We start from the raw sequence: 20,753 nt of genomic DNA, 5'->3' as shown, positions 1-20,753 counted from the left end.
CTGGTCAGCCAAGAGGGAGCAAGTGTCTTTGTGCCATGCCCACCTGTCCTGCATAGTTGTCATCGCTTCCAGAAATGGCCCCATCTTTAGTGGTGTGGAAGTGCTGTGGTAGTGTTCCCAAGAACAATTTGATTATGTTCTGAGCAGATGACATGGTTTATTTCCTTCACCATTTCATTGTAGCATGTGCTGTGGTAGCTCTTGGAGGGATGCGGTTCTTTTTCTGCTGTCGCTGGACCTGCTCCTGTGCTGAAAGAGGTTTTCTTTCCCCTAGGCCACGTCCAGTCTCACCTGTGGCATCCTCACAGCTGGGTCTGGCTGACAGCTACTCAGATCTTTGGCTTGTTGTTTGCATCTCACAAGCCAGAAGATCTTGTCAACGAGTGGAAGGAAAGGCAAGCAGGGAAGAAGAGAAAGCCATCAGCAGAGCTGTCTGCGTCCACGCTCTTCTTGACTGCTGAACTGGACAGTAAGGTAATTATGTCTGCAGTGCTCCTCCCCCCATGCCCACACCCGTTCCCTGGCTGGGACATAAAAATAGGTTTGGTAGATTGGCTTGTTCAGTTCTCTCAGTTGCTTCTGCCTGCTGCCTAGCCGTAACCACTTAAAGCACTTGAGTAGGTGTCTGCTGCTGGGAGGGAGCTTCCCTGGGTCTAGTTCTCAGCAGCACGAAGGTTCCCTTCTGTATTGCAAGACGCAGGCAGAACTTGTGCTGAGCCAACTGACTGGCCTCCTGGTGACCACCTTTGGTGACTGCAAAATGCTGCTTGGGCTTCCTGCTACTGGCTCTGTCACAGAACGATTCCCTCCCCCTTTTTGTCTCCCCAGATGAAGGAACTCGTGTTTGCGTTCTGCCATCAGCTGCACTCTAAGTTCTTGGACCAGTCTCTGGGGGAGCAGGTAAGATCAGGAGCCAGTTTGGGGCTCCAAGAGGGCACAGGGCAGGCCCTGGCCCTCGAGGCAATGTTAACCTCCTACTCAGGACAGCAGTGCTGCTGTCTGGAAACGGCTCAGGGCGAATACAGCGCCTAGCTGCTGTGCTGAGGGTGTCTGAGCAGCTGCGTGTCCCAGAGGGGCCCAGAAACGTCCCCCTGGTGGTGTCAGTCTGCTGGAGGGGCTGAGGGGTGGCAGGGACAGACGTGGGAGGCACCACGCAGCGCAGGACTGGGGGCCCTGCTGTCCAGCCCTAACCTTGGCTCTTTCATGCTGTGCTCACTGCTGGTGCTGTAGGAACCTACAGTGACTGACTGCTGTTTCCGTGCTCCAGGTTGTAAAGAACTTGCTGTTTGTCGCCAAAGTTATTTACTTGCTTGCACCTGCTTCAGAGGAAGGTGAAGAGGCTGAAGGAGAACTCGGCTGTGAAGTGGAACAGCAGGAGCCCTCTGAAGATGAGGGAGAACAAGATGTTTCTGCTCAAGGAGAGGGCGAAGAAGAGGACACGGAAGAGAAAGGCCGGCCAGCCACGTTGGTATGGCTAATGAAGAAGCTCTCTCTCATGGCAAAACGAGAAGCAGCATATTCCCCTAAAGTCCCTTTAAAGGTAAGAACAGGGTCAGACCAGCTGCTTTTGATGTGGAAAGCACCTGTACAGCAGCGTTGCTCTGGCTCGTTCCTTCCAGGGGACAAGTTGCAGAGGGCAGTGGGAGCTGGTGGTGAGGTTCTGGTGGAGAAATTACTGTTTCTCAGGAAAGGCTTGTGCCAGTCTGCTTCTCCTTTGCTGATGCTTCCAGCCCTCTTGTGGGGTGGTGAAATGTGGGAAAGCCAAAGGCACCAAGCTGCAGGGGACAGAGCGCTGCCTCTAAAAGCTCAACAATGCCAGGCTTACGTGTGGAGGGGAATGGCAATGTCGAGTTACGTGTCAGAAGGAGGGGGTGCGAGAGCGACAGAAGCAGGGTGGTGGTTCCCTGTGGTGCAGTTGGAGAGGCTGAGCTTTCGTGTCTTCAGCTGCCTCACACAGGGCAGTGAGAACAAGCCTGTGTGTCAGTGTTAAGAAGTGAAGTCGCAGCTCACACGTTTGCAGGTCCCATGGAATTGTGTCTTGTCTCAGGCTGTACTTGGCTGCAGTAAGACCTTATACCCGCAGATGAGTGCCTGAAGCACCTTGTACGTTGAATGGTGACACACAGTGCTCTTGCAGCAGTTCAGTTAGGCAGTGTCCTTCTTACCTGCCTTACACTGTCCCATACACTTTTTTCAGAGGAGCTGCATCTTTAAGTTCCTGGGAGCGATCTCAGTGGATCTGGGAAAAGACAGAATCAAGCCGTACCTTCCAACAATTCTCACCCCGCTGTACAGGGAGCTGAACAGCACCTATGCAGAGCAAGGTAAGCGATATCCCTCACAAGGAGTAGGAGAGGGGAAGGTGTTAGATGTGTGCCTCAGCGTGAACACCCTGGTCATTCTTTTCCTTTGTTGAGGCACAGATGTCAAAAACAGTGAATTTCACCTACTCGCAGTTTAACCAAAATATCAGGAAAGGAGGAGAACGTATGACAGCTGGAACAAAAATGTAAATGTTGACAAAGACTGGAATTAAGTTAGGCAGGCTCCTGCATGCAAGCGGGTAATGCTTGAGCACGTGACTTAGTGGAAAAAGTATAGTGGTAAAGGGTGGACTCGTGGTGGCGAGGCTGGATCCTTGCTGAGGAGGGGAATGAAGCGCAGGCCTTAGGGAAGCCAGCACAAGGCTGTTGCCAAGTGTTGTTCTTTTGAATTGCCATGTTAAGGGCTGCTGTGAGGATTAGGGGCTCAAAGATCCGTGGCTAAAAGTGTGTTTGTTCTAATGCAAAAGCGTGGGGTTTTCTTATGGCCACGTGTTACTGTGGAGCAAGGGCTTGCACAACTTGGAATTGCTAGTTTGGTGGTGGTCCTTGTTTTCCCCAGAAACAGAGCATCCTGAAAATGAACCTCAGTGTGTGTCGCACGTTTGCAGTGACTGAAAGAGAACAACTTTTGAGGCTAGGGGAGGAGAGGCATCTGGTACAGGAATGCTACACGCTGTGTGTGCAGGCAGGTGTGCACCTATTGAACTTGTGCCTTCCTCCCGAACGAGTCCAGGTCACTCTGCCCCAGTAGATACTGCCTGAGCAAACACTTTTTTCTCCCTGGAGATCCATGGGTGTTTAAAAGTCTTAAAGCCTGAATGTATGTACCGGGGAAAATGACAGCAAGGATTGCAGAAAGACCTCAGCACTTAATGAGGTCAACTGAGCTGTGAACTAGCAGCAGATAGATACACACTGTGTGACCCATATGAAGTGATGCCTGGTTGGAGAAAGTCAAACTTACTTCCCATCTAACTCAGCGGGCTCTTGACTGAAGAGCAAGCCTGGCAGGTCGTTCATGGAAGTGTTCTAAGTGAAGCAAATCCAATGACAGAATAAGGACAACAAAAGAAAAACAGTTACACAAACCATACATTTAGAGTAATATATGCCTTGAAAATATGTCGCGTGGCACTGAGTCCTTACATTTGAGGACAAAAAGGAACTGGAAAAAAATCGGATGAGGGCAGTGCTAGGCAAGGAACAACTTTGCTAAGTTATTAAGACACTTGGAAAAGGCAAGGTAGAGATTAACAATGTCACAAGTGGATAAAGATTTACTTTTTGCTATGTCAGCACAGGAACTGGGGGCTTTCAGTATTGCTTTTGGTTTACCTGCGTGAAGCACAATTTGTCATCCTCTGGGAAAGCTGGTGAAGAACCAGCACATTTCACAACCATCTTTGCTCTGGTGTCTGCAGTAATACTGGGCAAGATGAATCAGTACAAACATTTTTAGTAAAAAAGGGATAATTCCTTATCGGGTTGTTGGCTTTTGCTCCACATGCTGAAAAGATTAAGCAAATTTATTTTGTTTTGTTAGATCCGACACTGAAGAACCTTTCCCAAGAAATTATAGAACTGCTCAAGAAATTAGTTGGACTGGAGGCTTTTTCACTTGCCTTTTCTTCAGTGCAGAAGCAGGCCAATCAGAAAAGAGCGATGAGGAAAAAGCAAAGGGCTTTGCAGGTAAGTGTATTCTGCTTTCTTTTCTGGAAAAAGGAATAGAGATTTTCTAAAGGCTTGAGATGTTGCCAGGAAGGCGAGTGTGAAAAACAATTTCATCCTGCATTGGGATAGTTTCATTTCAGAAGATTAATGAGAAGCTAGCGATGGGGTGGTCGGGTAGTGATGGGGTGGTCGGGCTCTGGAACAGGCTCCCTGGGGAAGTGGTCACAGCCCTGGGCCTGCTGGAGTTCAGGAAGCGTTTGGACAATGCTCTCAGACACATGGCCTGATTTTGGGGTGGTCCTGTGTGGAGCCAGGAGTTGGACTTGATGATTCTTGTGGGTCCCTTCCAATTCAGGATATTCTATGATGCTATTTAAGATCAAACTTGTGGGCAGGTTTTGACTGACACCAAGGCCATGCTTTTTGGGTTACCTGGAGGGCAGCGGTAAACCTGGCCAGAGCAGCCAGGATACCCTCACTTTTGAGGAGCCTTAGAAAACAGGAGCGCTGTCTGTCAGTCACCCACTTCTTGGGCAGTGTTGGATGTTAACAGGAACAGTCAGCTGCAGACACAACTAAGCAAACACATGTTGTATTGTTCTTCATTAGACTGTAGCAAACCCTGACATTGCTGCAAGGAGGAAGCTGAAGAGACACAAGACCAAAGCAGAAACCAGGAAGAGAAAAATAGAGTTCCTGCGCCGTGGCTACAAGGCCAAGAAACCTCGAAGCCATGCACTGAAAGACTTAGCAATGGTGGAATGACAAGGCTTTTCCTTTCTGGAGGATTAATTTGTAAAAACTAATTTCAAACGAGGGAACTTAATTATTGTGGGGGAAAAAAGTATTTACATATTTTAATTGTATTTATTTGTATTTCTTCATGTCCTCTTTTTCATCTAGGATCTTAAAAAAAAAAAAGCCTTTCAGTTTTTTCCAAACCTGTATATTTACTAGAGCATGTACAGTTGAATGGACAACCACCGTGATTTTTTATATTAAATTTTACTTCATTTTTAAAAGATGGGCTAGTATGACTGCATTCGTGGCCGTGAATATCCTGCCTTCTGGAGAAAACAGTCTGCCTCTTGACCTTGATTTATATCCCACTTTCTGCAGCTACAAGTAAGCTGTCATTGCGAGCTAAGCAGAGAATATAGAAATAACAGCTATGAAAGGTGGAAGTTAAATTTACCTTACTGCCCTGGCACACTGGGGCTGGTGGCAGTTACCGAAGAAAGTAAAACTAAGCCACATTAACAGGGAGAGGCACAGTATTATCCCAGGTGCTGTACTTTATTTTAACAGCGTATCTGCACTGAGGGAGCCTGAAGCATAACACCATCAGCTTAAGGAAACCTCTTTGAAGGCTCAGCCACATGACTGGTTTAACTGGCAGCAGCTGGACAAGCAACACGTCTTCGAATACAGCTGACCACTGCAGATTTTATTAGTGTTTTAATTACACCAATCTAGTAACCGCTCTAACTTAAAACCACCCCGGGGGGGGAGGGGAGTTGCCAGCCAGTAAAACTTTCATACAAATTATTAAGCACATCTTTAAACACAAAGGAAGAAAGGAAATATCATAATGTACACAGCCAGTCACTTGGTTCAGTTTTGCAAGTGAAGAGAGGCACCCACATTACCGGAGTCAAACTCAAACCTGTCCTATTTACAAGTATCCGTAGACTGAAAATACTTGACTGCAGCAGGAGGAATGTTGGCTGTAGCTGAAACTTCATTGCAATGGTCAGCTTTGTATCACTGCCTACTCTTCAAGGCCTCCACCAACCTAGGAAAAAGGGTAGGTCAGTTTACTAAAAAAAATCATTTCAAATATGTCAAGACATCTTTAGGAGTAAGCTACTCTTTCTGCTAATGTGGGCTCTGGTTTTATTTTGTTAGGAATATTGCCCAGAGCTACGTGGCCCTAGCTAGACTGCACAGGCAAGTCCTGAGATGCCTACCCCTCACTTAAATCACGATCTCGCTCATCTGTTTGCTCTCGCTAAGCGCTAAAGAAGTGCTGCAAACCTGTAATTTGTATTACAAAGCTTTTAAGTCAGACAAACCTTCCACAGCTCCAGCTTTCAAAAAAATAAAAAGATAGTCTAATTATGCTAGCTTCATTAGTAAATTTTTACTCACCATTCCATTGCTTCATCAAGCCCAGTACCCTTAGTTGCAGAGGTTTTGAAAATCTGCCATTTTCGATCCTTCAAAGCCGGCAAGCCAAGGGCGTTCGCCATTTCTGTGGGAGTCATCGCTTGTTCCATGTCCTGCTTATTTGCAAACACCACCAAAATGGCTTTCTTCAACTCTTCTTCCTAAAAAATGGGAATCATGCAAGTTGTTGCAGGGATTTTTACTAAATCTATTTACTAAAGAGGAAAAATGTGTAGAAAAAAAAATGATTTCTTCAGTTTGCTGATATTTGTGCTTTAGGAAATTCTTCAGCAAAAGAATGACACAGTTTGAATTCCATTTGCTCCCAGCAAGGCAGCACATGGGAGCAATTTCAAAACAGGCAAGTTTACAAAGTACTGTTACATTATGAGATGAGTTGAGAGGTAGATTTAACCAAGTATATTAAAAAGCTTGCAGCAACTTTGAAAAAAAAGTTTTGCTTAACGTCTCTTTTTTTTTACTCTTATTACCCTGTTGTAAACCTGCCCTTCCTATTCAGTACCTAGAAAGATATTAATTACTGGTATTCCTTCAGGGCCTGATTTTTGCCACCACTGAAGCACTGAGTGGCTGTTCTTGAGGACAGGAAAGTTTTCATGTGACCAAAAGCGAAATATAATTTACTGTCCAAACAATTATGGCACAAAGCTATAAAATACCTGCAGTATATTTAGTTCTTTTCAGTCAGAAGTGTTGTGTGGGCCTGTTTTGAGAGCTGAAATTTCACAACTGAACTTGGTTCACTGAATCAAATTTCACATCAGCTCCAATAAATATTTGGAGTTTCCTGAAATGACCCTCATGCTCGTTTCCTTACCTCTAACATAGCAACAAGCTCTGATTTTGAAGTGCCAATTCTGTCTCGATCGCAGCTGTCCACTACGTAAATGACTGCATCTGTATTTGAATAGTAACACCGCCAGTATGGCCTGCAGAAGAAAAACAAATTCCATTCGTAAGATTTGGAGTTTTAGCAGTGTTTTTTAGCCAGATAGTGAAAAGCTGCCCAGAAGAAATAAAAACTGCCACTGGGGTGAAAGGCACTAGAGGGCTATAAAAAAAAAAAAGCGTGGCACAAATAATCTCAACAGAAAAAAAAAAGAGCTTGACAAAGGGCAGAAATACAGGACAGATTTATTTGGAAAACAGCCCATGGGACATCAAGTTCATAGCAGAAGGACAGGGCAGCAAAGGAAGTTTGTCAACATAAGGTTTTAGCAAACAGTTATCTCCATAGCCGTTTGTGTAGAAGCAGCTGTATGGCGCTGCCTGCCATAGATAATCATTATGGTCACCAAAGACGGATAAGCTTAAGGATAAACTCAAATTTTTTCAACAACTAATTCATACACACAAGTAATTAACAAGAACCACAACAAACCATCTTTTTCAGAATTATTTTACTGAAGCTGAAAAAGGCTTTATAACACCCATGTCCCATTTTTTTCAGAACGCTGCCTAATTACATACTGAACAAATGAACTAGGTTTTCAAAGCAAAACTGTACGTCAGTGAAAACATCCACTTGTTTTTTTTTCCAATCTGTAGATCAAAACAGAAGTTATAGTAACTGAATTCTGTCAGATGAAAGTGTTCTCCTGACACGTGAGCTGTTTTTGAACTTGAAGGAACTAATTTTCAGAAGTGCAAACTGAGATCAGAAGATAATAAAATATTTACTACCTTATGCTTGTCTGTCCTCCCAAATCCCAGACTTGAAATTTCAGATTCTTGTATGTCACTGTTTCAACATTGAAGCCAATTGCTGAAAGAAAGTTAAACAATTTCACAGTTGGTGATTTTTTTTCCTGAACTACATTTACAGCACTTAGTTTAAATTTTTCATGCCTGAAAATCCTCATGAGCTACATAATGAAGTTCCTCCAAGAAGCATTTATGGCTTAAAATACTGCAGTATTCTTTGAACAATAAAGCCATACTATAAACATATCCTAGAGATCTGCAACAAATGCTAAGGTTGTTAAAAATGAACAGAAACATGCCTGAAAGCACCAAAAGAAACGGAGCAGCAGTTAAAGGGATGGCCTGTTTTGATAACAAAGTACCCAACTGACAGCAATAAAACACCAAGGAACGTGTCCTTCGTGTCAACGCCAGATCTGTGGCCTCACAAGACCACAGCAGAGACTGCTTCTCAGCAGAAAACTTGACATTGATATCTGGAGGATGGCAATAAAGTTACAGCACATACATATGTCATTCCTTGTCCTGTCAGCACAGAGAAACACAGAACAGGGAAACAGATGACGGACATGGACTGCCTAAGATTTATGGAGGCTGAAATAAGCAAAACTATACAGCAAAAAGGATTATGCCAGAGTAAACTGCTGGCTTCTAAATGTTTTTTTAAAAAGAAAGAAAAAACCTGACCAAAGTCAGTTTATCACAGTCGTTCAGGAGGAATCTGACAGATGTGGCAAGGATTCAACAGCCAGTATCTCTGTCCTCCACGTTACACTCAGTGATCCTAGCCAGAAAACTTCAGCACATGCACCTTAGCGTTTGCTATACGGGGGTGTGCCTGTATGAATGCTAAGGCAAATGGTAAAATCAGTTATACTTTTTTTTAAAAAAGCATCTCCTTCCATGAGATCTCACACTGAGTTGTTACGCTTTCTTCACAAAGTAAAAACACATCTGCATTTCTTCTTCTCTGTGTTAAATAGAAGTGTTTATGTAACAAACTTAAGACCCTTGTCAAAAAAAGGAAATCAAATAGGTGTACGTACAAAATTTTACACAGGATGTCATCAGTCAATCACAATAATAGCAAACTCTAAGAGTCACGTTAGAGCTATGTTTGGAGACAGGAGATTTCAATAGTCAATAGCTACTATTTATTAAACATTTATCTATCAAGAAAAGCCTGCCAAATCATGGTAACAATCTTGAGGTCAAATACTTTGTGCATTCAGCAGGGTAGCATAAAGTATTATTTTTTGCACACTGTAAAAAAAGCACACCGTAACAGCGTTATGCAAGAAAGTTCTCAAATACAACAGCGCTGACTCCAACTCCATCAAGTCTTTTTGTATGTGAAGTATGCACGTGGTGACTTCAGCTGACAAAGCTCACGTGTTGGCGCTACCAGCAAATGAGGTATTTTTACTACAGGATTGAACACTCACTCGGAATGGTGGTAACAACTTCTCCAACTTGTAACCTGTAGAGAATGGTTGTTTTTCCTGCTCCATCCAGCCCCAAGATGAGAATTCTCATCTCTCGAGTTCCAAACAAACTGGAAAAGATGGTGGAGAAAAAGCCCCCTACAAAAAAAAATCAGAACAGAAAGCCATTTCAATGTCAGCTAGCGATATGGAAACTGACCTGATTTCTGACTGAATAGCAATATGTTTCCTCTCTTCAGTGAAAAAAGACAAGCTCGGGTTGCTGGTTGGACACCTGTGGGCTGAACTATATCCTTCTTTCCTGGCCTTATGCCACTACGTTGTTGTAGATCTACCCAGCAAAATCAAGTTGCATCGAGCTTCCTCATTGTGGTTAGAAGTTTTTTCCTTTTCTCCCACTTGCCAAAATCTGAGCCAACTACTTCTTTATTTGTATTGGCCTCTATCTTTTTGCTGCAAGAGACTATACAGGGACACGGAAGCCTGAAAGAATTTTTCCTGATATTTACAGCCTGCCTGAGGCCCATCTATTTCTTCCCTAAAATTACGTGTAAATCAGTAGGCACATGTTAAATCCCAGTCCATTGCAAACAATGAAGTTGCAGTAAATTTAAGTACATTAATGCTGCAGAGAAGTCTAGGAGCTTATTTAAAATCATTTTTGTTTTGATTTTTTTCAAAAGTGGCTTGTCCCAACACCTCGCTCCTTCTTTAAATGCAGTACCTGGGGCCAGACTAACATCTGATTTGCACTTATTGGATGTATACACGTAAAAACAACACTGATGGTCTAAGCCAGTAACAGCGAAGCCTTTTGTCGATGATTTTATATCTATATAAGTTAAACAGTAATTTTGTGCATCCACCCACATAAACACCGTAAAAGATGATTAAATACCAAACCAGCTAGGATCATACTGGATAACAGTGAGGAGAGAAGGGAGAGAGATTTGCAGCCAAAACCTCATTTAAATAGTAAGAAAAAAGAAAACGATTCCCCGTGTTTGCCTCTGGAGGCAAAGCGCCCTTCGAGGCGGGAGGCTCACGCCTGGGAGGGATTTAAGCCTCCAGGCGGCTGCTGTACGCCTGGGCCCGGGGCACCGCGGTCCCCCCCAGCCCGGGGACCAGGCCCGGCGCAGGGGCGGCTGCTGGCGGCTGGCCCGGCGCGGCGAGAGGCAAACGGCCCCTGAGGCGCCGGCACGGGCACCGCGGGCTGCGGGCCTCGGGGCCCTGACGGGGCCGCTCCGCCTCACGCCGCTCACCCCCGTCCCCCCCAGCCCCGCTGCGCTGCCCCAAGAAGCCGCCGCCCGCACAGCTCCGAACAGGGCCGCCCGAGCCCCGGGGCCCCGCCTGTCCCCCCCCGGCTCCCCCCGGCCCCCACGGACCCCCCGGCCCGCACTGACCCATGTCGAGCCCCCGCCGGGTCCCGTCCCGCGGCCGCCGCCCCCAGGCTCCACGTCGGCCGCCGCCCAGAGTAAAGGAGGCGCCCGCCCCGCAGATTCGGCACGGCGACGGAGGCCGCCCGAGTAGAGGAAGGGGAAGGCCGAGCGTTGGATGAGCCCCTCGCCCTCCCCGCGAAGGGAAGGAGAAGGGGAGAAAAAAATTAAAATTAAAATTAAAAAGCGGGCCGGCGCAGTGTCGTGACGAATCTGCGGATGCGGAAGCGAGGCGGGCGGGCGCTGAGGGGTGGTGCTGAGGGGAGGCGGCGCAGCCCGGCCCGGCCTCTCTCACCCGCCCCCTCACCCTGATTAAAAAAGAAAAAAATCCCCCGCGTTACCGGCAACCACTGCTTCGTCATCGCTGAGGGGCTTCTGAACTAGTCCCCAGCACCACCACCAGGCTCTGCGGGAGCCGCAGGGATGCTCAGGGAGAGGGGCGGCGTAGCTCTGGGGCACCGTGCCCAGGAAGCAGCAAAGCGCCCCTTTATATCAATAAAACGTCTATCTCTGCCCATATGCATCCATTTATGCCCATAAAGCTCCCTTTTCTGCCCATAAAGCATTCATTTCTGCAGAGCCGCCCTGGAGCCGTGCAGCTTTCAGTGGCACAGAAGAGGGGCAAACTGGCACCACCGGGCTCCCTTCTGTACAACGGTTTCTGGCTTAAACAATAAGATGCATGCATAAGATCGCTACGGTAGGTGTATCAGGACTGAGATCATTGCATCATCAACAGCTGACGTGGCCAAATAAGCAGTCAAAGCATCCTCAGGTTTGCTCTTCCCAAGAGCAGTGGCTACTGGAGTCACCATCGAAGGACAGAAACTAGCACAGCTTAGTAGTGTGGTAAAAGCGTTACCAATCATAAAATACAGTGTCACGGTACTCTGTGAGGTGTTACAGCACTTCCCTTCCTGTTCATGCTGCTGGGCTGTTGAAACATCTGGAACACGCAGAGGTCCACATGTTCAGGAATGATTTGCAAGAAGTAAATACTGACATCTGTCTAGGCAGAAATCCCACACAAATATCAGTCAGTTATCAGAACGGCATTTTCTGAAATCTAGTAAATTCCCGAGACAGGAGAATTCCAAAATTATGTCCTTGTACGGAGTTGCTTATTAAATACATTGCTTCCTGACTTTCACTAAGATGGTAGAAAAACAAACAACAAAAAAAAAAAACTGTTGCCAATCAACAGAAAAAATCCAACTGTGTAAACCGTTAATAACTAGCTATTCCTAAAGAACAGCGAATAACCATCAGCTGATAGCAGGGCTATAATTACCCCTGCTTAAAAGATGGCAAAATTCATCTGCACAAACCAATTATGTGAAGTACAACATCCTTAAGAATGTGAAACACTACATAACGGAAACTCGGGAGAGACAATTCACAAGGCACACATGGAGAACTGGGCTCTAAGTTCAGACAGTGCAATAAGAGAAATCCCACGGATCTTACATCAGAAATCAGAGGTTACACTACCCTTTTTTTACGTAAGAAACAATGATACAAAAACCTCCCATGAGAATAATCGGTAACTACAGAACCAATCTACCACTCGAGCATGTTGGCTCCCTCTTCATACCTTGTATTCTGTCTTTATACTCCTGTTTCAGCAGAAACAGCATAGAAGTCTTTAGTCCTCTAAGCTGTAAAGAACGAAACGTAAGGCAGTCACCTTCCATGCCTTTCCCTGTGTGTTTTTGTTTGTTTGTTTTTTACTTCTACCTCATATCTAGAATTGTCTAAAGAGAGGAAGCTTGTATTCCTGTTAGCTTAAAAAAGGCAGGGCAATGGGGAGCAGAAACAAGCAGTTTACTGTGCAAAAATGATCTCCTTTCATAGAGAATCCATACCAAAGGGTGTGATCACAGTCTGCAAGTGCTGACACTTGAAATCTCTCTTTCATTAAATGTGTGTGAAGCAAGAACAGCATAAACAGACACAGATCTTTTCATTTTCTCTAACAGCATCCACAAGTGTAGTATCATCACAATTGCAGAACAACTTTTTGCTTCCTTTATGTCCTCCATTTGAAATCTTTCTTGCTTGAATTTTTACATTAATCATAACTCACTTAAAAACAATTCTTTATTTTTCCGTTCAAGTTGGGAGCAGTAGGAAAGAATGCACAAAACTTATCCAAAGAGATAATAAAAAAGGTAACATTTTTTCTGACATTATTTAGAAAATGTATGATCTATAAAATATGATGATCCAGAAGGCCCGTCCAAGTGCACTGCTTCAAGGCACAAGCATCCTTTATCAGTCTTTTAAGTCCTTGATATCCTTAGGAGACCACGGATGCGTCTAACAAGAGCTTGAATAAAGGTGTAGCGTGACCGAACCTTAGAATATAACCCCTCGATGTCCAGAAGCTTCTTCTGCAGAGATTCACCAAAGCTGTTTGTGGCTTCTATCTGAAGCTGAGAAACAGAGATTTGTTGCAGTAAACAATACAAAATCTTCTCTAAAACATCCACTTATCCATTGTCTGTCAACCCTTTTACAATGCTTTATTCTCTAAAACCCTTTCAAAAGTAAGGGTTTTGAAATGTCTGAGCATAGCTTTTCTGTGCACAAACACCAGGAGAAATGTCAATGGGATTTATTAATAAAAAAGAACTTTTTTTTTCCTGCCACTTCTGCATCCAATTAACACAAACTATTAAATTGCTGTGTAAGTAGAAATCACTTCTGTGTTAGCATTCGTATTTTATAGTCTGCTCAGTTTCTGTTACCCTTTTCAATCTCATTACTCTACGGCCTAGCTGCTGTCAACCTGTTGCTCCCAACAGTTATAGATTCACAGAAAATCAGGAATCCTGCCCTCACGTTGCAAATCTTTCAAGGATAACTTATGTTTTCAGTGAGCTATTATTAAAAAAATACATACCATTTGACTGGTTTATAAAAGGAAAAGAATGATTAATTTTCTTCCTAATAGTCTATCTAGCTCATTTTTCATTTAATTTTGTATATTAAGACTTGAAAATGTGTGTTCAGCAATGCAGCTGCTACCTGCTTCATAATACTTTCTAAAAATTTTTGCAACACTTCATTAGTTTTAAATTAAGTTATTTACTGCTGATGCTAATGTAGTGGGTTTATGCGGCAAAGTTTTGGTAGCAGGGGGCTGCAGGGGTGGCCTCTGTGAGAAGAATCCAAAAGCTGCCCCATGTTAGGTAAGGGCCAGTTCCAGCTGGTTCCAGAGGGACCCACCACTGGCAGACAGCCAAGCCAATAAGTGATGTTGTTTGTGCCTTTGTGAGAGCCCATTTAAGAAAGGGAAAAACCCCTGCAGCACAACAGCAGCTGGGGGAGAGGAGTGAGAACCAGCCCCGCAGACCCCAGGGACATTGCAGCAGGAGGGCAGGAGGTGCTCCAGGCAGGCAGCAGCAGTTCCCCATCGGCCTGTGGAGAGGCCCCTGGTGGAGCAGGCTGTCCCCCTGCAGCCCATGGGTCCCACAAGGAGCAGATCTCCACGCTGCAGCCCGTGGAGGAGCCCCCAGCAGAGCAGGTGGATGTGGCCTGGAGGAGGCTGCGGCCCATGGAGAGCCCCCGCAGGAGCAGGCCCCAGGCCGGAGCTGCAGCCCGTGGAGAGGAGCCCACGCAGGAGCAGGGGGTCTGGGGGGAGCTGCCGCCCGTGGCGGACCCGTGCTGGAGCAGTTTGCTCCTGGGGGATGGATGGACCCCGTGGTATGGAGCCACGTGGGAGCAGTTCTTGAAGAGCTGCTGCCTGTGGGCAGCCCCCGCAGGCTCAGTTCGGGAAGGACGGCATCCCGTGGGAGGGACCCCTCGTGGAGCAGGGGCAGAGAGGGACCGTGAAGGAGCGGTGGAGATGAAGCGTCAGGGACTGGCCACAGCCCCCATTCCCAGTTCCCCTGTGCCACTCGCCGGGAGAAGGTGGAAGAGGGTGAATGGTGGGAAGGTGTTTTTAGTTTGTTTTCCTCGTTTCTCACTTCTCTAGGTTGTTACTAATAGGCAATGTATTTTTCTAATCTCCCTACACTAAGTCTATTTTTCCCGTCACAGTAATTGTTGAGATATCGCCCTGCCCTTATCTCAACCCTTGAGCCCTTTTCATTCTGTTTTCTCCCCCTTTTCCTTTGAGGAGGGGGAGTGAGAGAGCAGTTGTGGTGGAGCTCGGCTGCCCAGCTGGGTAAAACCACCACAGTTACCAGAGGTAGAGATGGGAAAATTATGATCAGACTGCTCTCAATAGCTGTATGGCAATCACTTGCACCCTGTACTTCTCGGCAGACTGTTAAATCTCACCTGATCTATATCATGCTGGCTCACTCGATTCAGGCCACTGCTGAAATCCAAGTTGGGCTCTGAACCAAAGGAATCTAGTGATGGAAAACAAGAAGTTAAAATTATGTTGGCCACTCAACAACATATTTTTTCCACATCATTATAAAATTATTTTAAAATGCAATACTCAAAATTGGTCACCAAATTTGTATATTAGAAATTAAAGTATTTTTTGTACTTAACGTATTTTTCCTAAATCATTGAACAGTCATTAATAATTTTGAGCACACATCATGGCACTTTGCAAAAAGCTCCTCCCCAGACTCCCCAGATCACTTCTCTTTCTGACTTAGTTCCATTCCTTTTTTTTTTTTTTAATACCAGAATTCAACACACTTAAATTTTTCTGGTGAATCAATAGTGCCTACGACTCTAAAAATATTTCCAAAAACATCAGTCTTCATTTTAATTTTTAATTTAATCTTAGATTATTATATTACAACATTTTCATATGCATTGTTTTGGACCACGATCTGATTATATTATTTGAACTTTACTTTTTTTAACAGAAATAAATAAAAAATACTTCTATTTGGAGATATGCGTAATAGACAAAACACAAAAGCCTGTGACTCAACAATATTTGTATTGTCAATTCTCCAGAGGAAAAAAGAAACGTAAGTCCAAAACCACACAAAATCTCTTCATTAAATACAAATGGCAAGATATTAATAGATAGAAGATATTAATAATAGATATAAGATATTAATATAACGAAATCAGTTTTAAATTTAATCATCAGAGTTACTCAGAGACACCTCAACATTTCAGAAATTTTACCTTGCAGTCTTCCTCTCTTAAATGATGTCCTGGAAGACAGCAGTGGGTCTTGGGAGTCAGTGGGTATGCAGTTCAGTAGATAGTGTTCCAGGTGACGCCAAAGAATGAAGAGACAGGTTTCTATAATATCTGTAGACACACATCTAAGTGAAGGAGTTTAAATATGTTGGCTTTAGATAGTACATTCACTATATAAGTGTATTCACACAATCACTTTGAAGCAGTTGAAGATGTTATCTCAACCATCTGTAACTTCCTCCAACAGCAGGTTCAACCCCCACTACTGTGGCCTGGTAACGGACCACAGGCTCTCTCCTTACCTGCTTCTGTGCAGTACTGGCTAGGTTAGTGACTGGTTAGGTTAATGACTGCTGTGCTCAACCTGGAGAGGCTTTAAACCAGCACTCTGCACCAGAGCAGACTATCAGTGCTCAAGTGATTTGTAATGGTAGTTCAGTTGCAGAAATAGCGAATTTAGAGCTGAGGTTGTAAAGCTGGAGGTGGCAGTAATATCTTAAGCTACAACGGGTGCTCCTGCAAGAGCACATCTTTCCTAAGCTAGGTTTCAGAGGAAAATTCCAATCCTCTGCAGACAATTATTTTGTGTGTGATTAGTTATTTCCATAGAATTGCTGGTGTTTATGAGAAAAGGCTTATGCACAGCTCACTATAATGTTGGGAACTCCACTTGCTCAGACACACATCTCAATTATTTTTCAAAGCACTTTTGCCACTGCACCTGTACATATGTGTACATATTTAGTGGTTCTGGATACTAAATTTAAGAGCTGGGCTGTAATAATATTAGCAATACAATATTGTAATAATATTTAAGAGCTGTGCTTTATCATAATATTGAAGAACACCCTAGCGGGGTCTCCATGATGGGAATTATCACTAACCTCATCTTCCAGTCAGAGTACTAATTTAAAAATACTTACAGCCTGACAGTAGCAGAACAATACACTCTTACTATTTTAAGTTTCAGAATTTCAAATTTCCCTTTTGCCTAATAATGTGTTCAAAGTGGTCAAAACTCTCAGTAAAAAGAATCTGTTCCTATTTCTCCGCATTTCTGGAACAGCATCTTTAGGGCCATTTCAGTTTTAAAAGGATACAAGAACAGAGAGAAAGTAGTTTGGCTCGGTTGTTTATTAGCTTCACTAGGCGTCGCCTTGCCAAAACGTATTTTTGGGCAGTGGAGATTTTGTCAACCCCAGCTGGCATAACTGACTGACACAGCTGTAACAAGAAGAGGAAAAACAAGGTAGCAAGTCAGAGCAGAATAATAAAAGAAATAAGCAAATAAAATTATTTGTCAAATGTCAGCTACTATTTCTTCAGAACTGTGGTCTCTATTTTTAACTCGTATAGCCTTGGTTACCAAAAAAATGAATAAACTAAACGTATCCCCAAGCAACTTTTGTATCAAGAAAAATGATCATTTGGGTTATCAGTCAGTTTATTAGTTCACTGTGATAGTGACAGTGATTTCTCTTCTATATAAAATCCCCATTCTCTCTGTAACCCAGTCATCTCAACAAGAACTGATGCAAAAGTTAGAGCTACTCAACACAACACAAGTTACATCTATTTGTTCAAGAAGGATACATGATGAGCAATCCCAAAGCGTTAGCAATGTTCTTCCAGTATAATGAAAAAACATGCGCTACTTTTACAGAGCTAAGCCCAATATTCTCCCCCAAATTTTATGCTGCCCATCCTATGGACCCTCCTATCAACAGTAGGAAAGATCATGCAAGAGAACTGGAACTATTTACTTGCCCAAGATGCTTCTGAGTCCCTGAGCTATATCTGTTACGAGCAAACACACAGACTACAGAGTTAGCAGAACTGTTACCTCTTTTATTTCATCTGGTGGGAGTTGCTCCACATTTTGCAGTTTGTTAACACTCTGACGATGACTATCATAATAACTGAAGAAATCATTAGTGCTCTGTTTCAGTAGGTAGACAATAATGCCCAGACCAGGCAAGCGCCAGTACGGAACCACTGGAGCTTGTGCATCTAGAAAAATATGACCAAGTTACAAAAATCAAATTAAATGACGAAAAAAATCAAGAAATCAATAAGGTATCTTCTCTGTCAATAAAGTAGTGAAAGACATGAAAAACATGCACTTGCAAGTTTACATTTTATTTCTGTTTTAGAATTTACACAAATTAAAGTCTAGGCAAAAAGTTCTGTGTCTGCAGTACTAGAAGACAGTCAGTACAGTAAGTACTGAGTGTAACACATGAAACTTTACCTAGACCAGAAGACATACTATGTAAATTTTTTAACCACTCAGCTACATAATAGCACACCACAACCTGTTGCCACGTGCCATAATGAAGAGTTCCAGTCAGCATCAAAATGCACCTTACATGTCATCAATAACGTCCTAGTTCCACCTAACTTAATCTAGCACAGCTGCTGAAAAAAAAATTTAAATCCTTACCTTCCCCCTCTTATACTATTTATTTACATACACATTATTTTACTGATATATGTGTTTCTAAGGCTGCAAGGTGAATCAGTTTAAAAGGCAGTTTTGGTCACTTTTGTTTTAACTTGTATTAGTTCCCTTATTTGGTGGAGTGCAAGGCCATACATGCATTTATTACAGTATAAGAAAATGAGCAGCTACAGCATTGGCATAAAGAGACTTAAAGTGTAAGATAAACTACAGCCTCTGGTAGGTAATTTCATGCTAGCCCAGATGTCGCTATTCAATCTCAAAAAACAGCATGCTAAAATCTCACCTTGACGAGGCCCATCTCGGTTGGTTGTCTCTGACAGGCTAGGAGTGAACAGACAAACAGTGTGCTGAAAACTGGGGGCACTTTGCAACATAATTGACTCACAGTACTCCATCACATTTGCACAGATCTGAAAAAAAAAGAAAAAAAGACAGCATGCAAGTTACTACATGTATAAATGTCAATTAACAACATTTTGCTTTCTCTCTACTCACTTGAACGTGACGATTCTTTTTTCTGATCAGTTACAGCCTCACTTCTATTTCAAGCCCAGGATTTGCAACCTCACCTCTTTCCCAAACCTACTAGTTGCAATTTCTGGTCATTTTTAACTCTTCTTGTGCATTTTCCATTTAGTGTTCCCCATTGCTCTATTGCCCTCTGTATCCAGCCCTTATTTTGAAAATTACCGATCAATTTAAAGTTTTGAACTTCACAGACTTTGTGTCTAAAACAATAATGGTTGCTAATGCAAATTTAAATAACCAAACTTTCAATGTTTATTTTGAATATAAACAAAACATGGGATCCTATACCAAACTAAAGGCAGTGTAGAACATTACCACTAGTCAAAATCATGTGAAAGTACCTCAACTAAAAAAATCTGTACAACAGGTAAAATTTCACAGTTTGAGACTGAAGGCTCTCACAGCTTCTTCTGTCCTCACCTGCTGCATGGCCAACTCAATTTCATCCCTCTTGTTCACTCTGTCTCCTTCTGAGTTATCGTCTTGCAGTTTAAACTGACGCAGTTTGTCTGAACCACCAAACCGACTTAGAAGTCCTAAGCACTGGCGCTGCCATGAGAAACAAACTTTTTTTAATTAGAACCTTAGCGAAGGAAGTGCATGATCCTTGACTCTTTTAAAAGCTGAAGAATGATACATACATATCCCTTAACATACAAAACAAAGACAGCAGTTCACATAAAAATTTTAGAACTTTAAAAGCTACATTTGTATCTTTAAAAACACAATGCTTTAATTCACCTTTACTTAATTTAAAAGTTAATGGCACCCTAAAACAGTTCCTTGAGAAATGAATTCGATTTAGAAGTTCACAATGATGTCTTACATCTTTTTAGGACTGTTATATTGAATAGTATCAATGTCAGTTTAGGTTTACCTATACCCATTTAAAAAACCTTCAACTATAAATCAAAACAAAATCTGAAGATAATGAGTTGCATAGAAGTAGAGGGCAGAAAAACAATTGAATAGTTTCATAGAATAGAGCAACAATCTATAAATCTCCTTTTAGTTTACATATGGCTGTTAAAATCATCAAAGTGCCTCAGACTGGAAGTCAGTTTTATTTGGAATGCTAAAGAAGATACCGAAGATTAAAGATTTATTGGTAATTACTTTTAGAAAAAAGTAAAACACTTGAATTCTTTAATTACTTGATGAAAATAACATGACATACCAAAGACAGAACTTACAGGAACAGATGACTGGATTTGTACAGTTTTGCTCAGAACGGCTGTTTTCAAATTAACTAATTTAAACTCCTTACAACAAGAAACCTTTCTAGTGTTTGCCATGGGAATTTCTTGCTGACATAACACAGCAGAAAAACAACTACCCCAGCATTCCAGCAATCACTTACAGCTTGCTACTTTGCTTTAGGCTGGTCGATCTAGTAGTTACTATCAAAGTGCCCAGAGAACACATCCTTCTCTTGGCAACCAGAAATATCTGATAGGACAGCTCTGTCTACAGACAGTTTTCAAATAAACACTTCTTTACAAACATCCTTGCTGACATGGACAGCAAAGCTTCAAAAACACTGCTGAATGATGACCTGTAAAAAGATTTGCAGTTACAGCTTTTGAATAGGACTTACTCTATCCTGGTTTTATTTCTGGTTTCTAAGACAGGGTTATTCTTAAAAGGGAAGCAAATAAATAAAATATTAGCATGCTAGATGCTACTAACATCTAACTAGTTCGATGCTCAACACTGTTGAACTGGAGACATGCTTGGGGCAAAAGTTGTAACAATATTCTGCATTATGTTCACATACTATGGTGTTGAGTTCTAACTGCTCTCCTCCACATAAGGTGAATCCTAAACCAGGGAGGGAAACGAAGTCTCTGACCTAACTCTTATGTTG

The 20,753-nt window shown here is 43.0% G+C and overlaps 3 protein-coding genes across 5 annotated transcripts in view; 1 reads left to right on the top strand and 2 right to left on the bottom strand.

The window, feature by feature from the left end:
* Window positions 1-5,560, top strand: part of UTP20 (UTP20 small subunit processome component) — a 64,582-nt gene extending 59,022 nt beyond the window's left edge. The window contains exons 57-62 of the mRNA XM_040556158.1: window positions 275-474; window positions 829-900; window positions 1,268-1,540; window positions 2,198-2,324; window positions 3,868-4,013; window positions 4,605-5,560. Coding sequence (XP_040412092.1) covers window positions 275-474; window positions 829-900; window positions 1,268-1,540; window positions 2,198-2,324; window positions 3,868-4,013; window positions 4,605-4,760 — 974 coding nt within the window. The 3' untranslated portion in view covers window positions 4,761-5,560. The remainder of the gene's footprint in view (window positions 1-274; window positions 475-828; window positions 901-1,267; window positions 1,541-2,197; window positions 2,325-3,867; window positions 4,014-4,604) is intronic.
* On the bottom strand, window positions 5,422-10,995 carry ARL1 (ADP ribosylation factor like GTPase 1). Of its 2 annotated transcripts, none has more exons than XM_040556191.1 (6): window positions 10,738-10,995; window positions 9,335-9,472; window positions 7,869-7,950; window positions 7,003-7,114; window positions 6,147-6,325; window positions 5,422-5,790 (listed from the first exon to the last, which is right to left on the bottom strand). In XM_040556191.1, exons 1-6 carry the CDS (start codon window positions 10,739-10,741, stop codon window positions 5,760-5,762), a joined length of 546 nt encoding a protein of 181 aa, XP_040412125.1. In that variant the 5' UTR covers window positions 10,742-10,995; the 3' UTR covers window positions 5,422-5,759. The 2 variants fall into 2 exon arrangements, with proteins under 2 accessions (XP_040412125.1, XP_040412120.1); XM_040556186.1 differs by lacking the exon at window positions 10,738-10,995 and adding an exon at window positions 10,205-10,265.
* Window positions 10,996-12,855: 1,860 nt separating this feature from the next.
* The window catches only part of NUP205 (nucleoporin 205), a 53,068-nt gene continuing 45,170 nt past the window's right edge, over window positions 12,856-20,753 (bottom strand). For both annotated transcript variants that reach the window (XM_040556176.1, XM_040556171.1), the window contains exons 37-43: window positions 19,307-19,435; window positions 18,642-18,768; window positions 17,738-17,904; window positions 16,995-17,118; window positions 15,877-16,005; window positions 15,058-15,131; window positions 12,856-13,205 (exon numbers count right to left, since the gene is read on the bottom strand). In XM_040556176.1, coding sequence (XP_040412110.1) covers window positions 13,053-13,205; window positions 15,058-15,131; window positions 15,877-16,005; window positions 16,995-17,118; window positions 17,738-17,904; window positions 18,642-18,768; window positions 19,307-19,435 — 903 coding nt within the window. In that variant the 3' untranslated portion in view covers window positions 12,856-13,052. The remainder of the gene's footprint in view (window positions 13,206-15,057; window positions 15,132-15,876; window positions 16,006-16,994; window positions 17,119-17,737; window positions 17,905-18,641; window positions 18,769-19,306; window positions 19,436-20,753) is intronic.

Source organism: Cygnus olor, chromosome 1 (assembly GCF_009769625.2).
Source record: "Cygnus olor isolate bCygOlo1 chromosome 1, bCygOlo1.pri.v2, whole genome shotgun sequence".
Taxonomy (NCBI): Eukaryota; Metazoa; Chordata; class Aves; order Anseriformes; family Anatidae; genus Cygnus; species Cygnus olor.
This window is presented reverse-complemented; position numbering and strand designations above follow the sequence as displayed.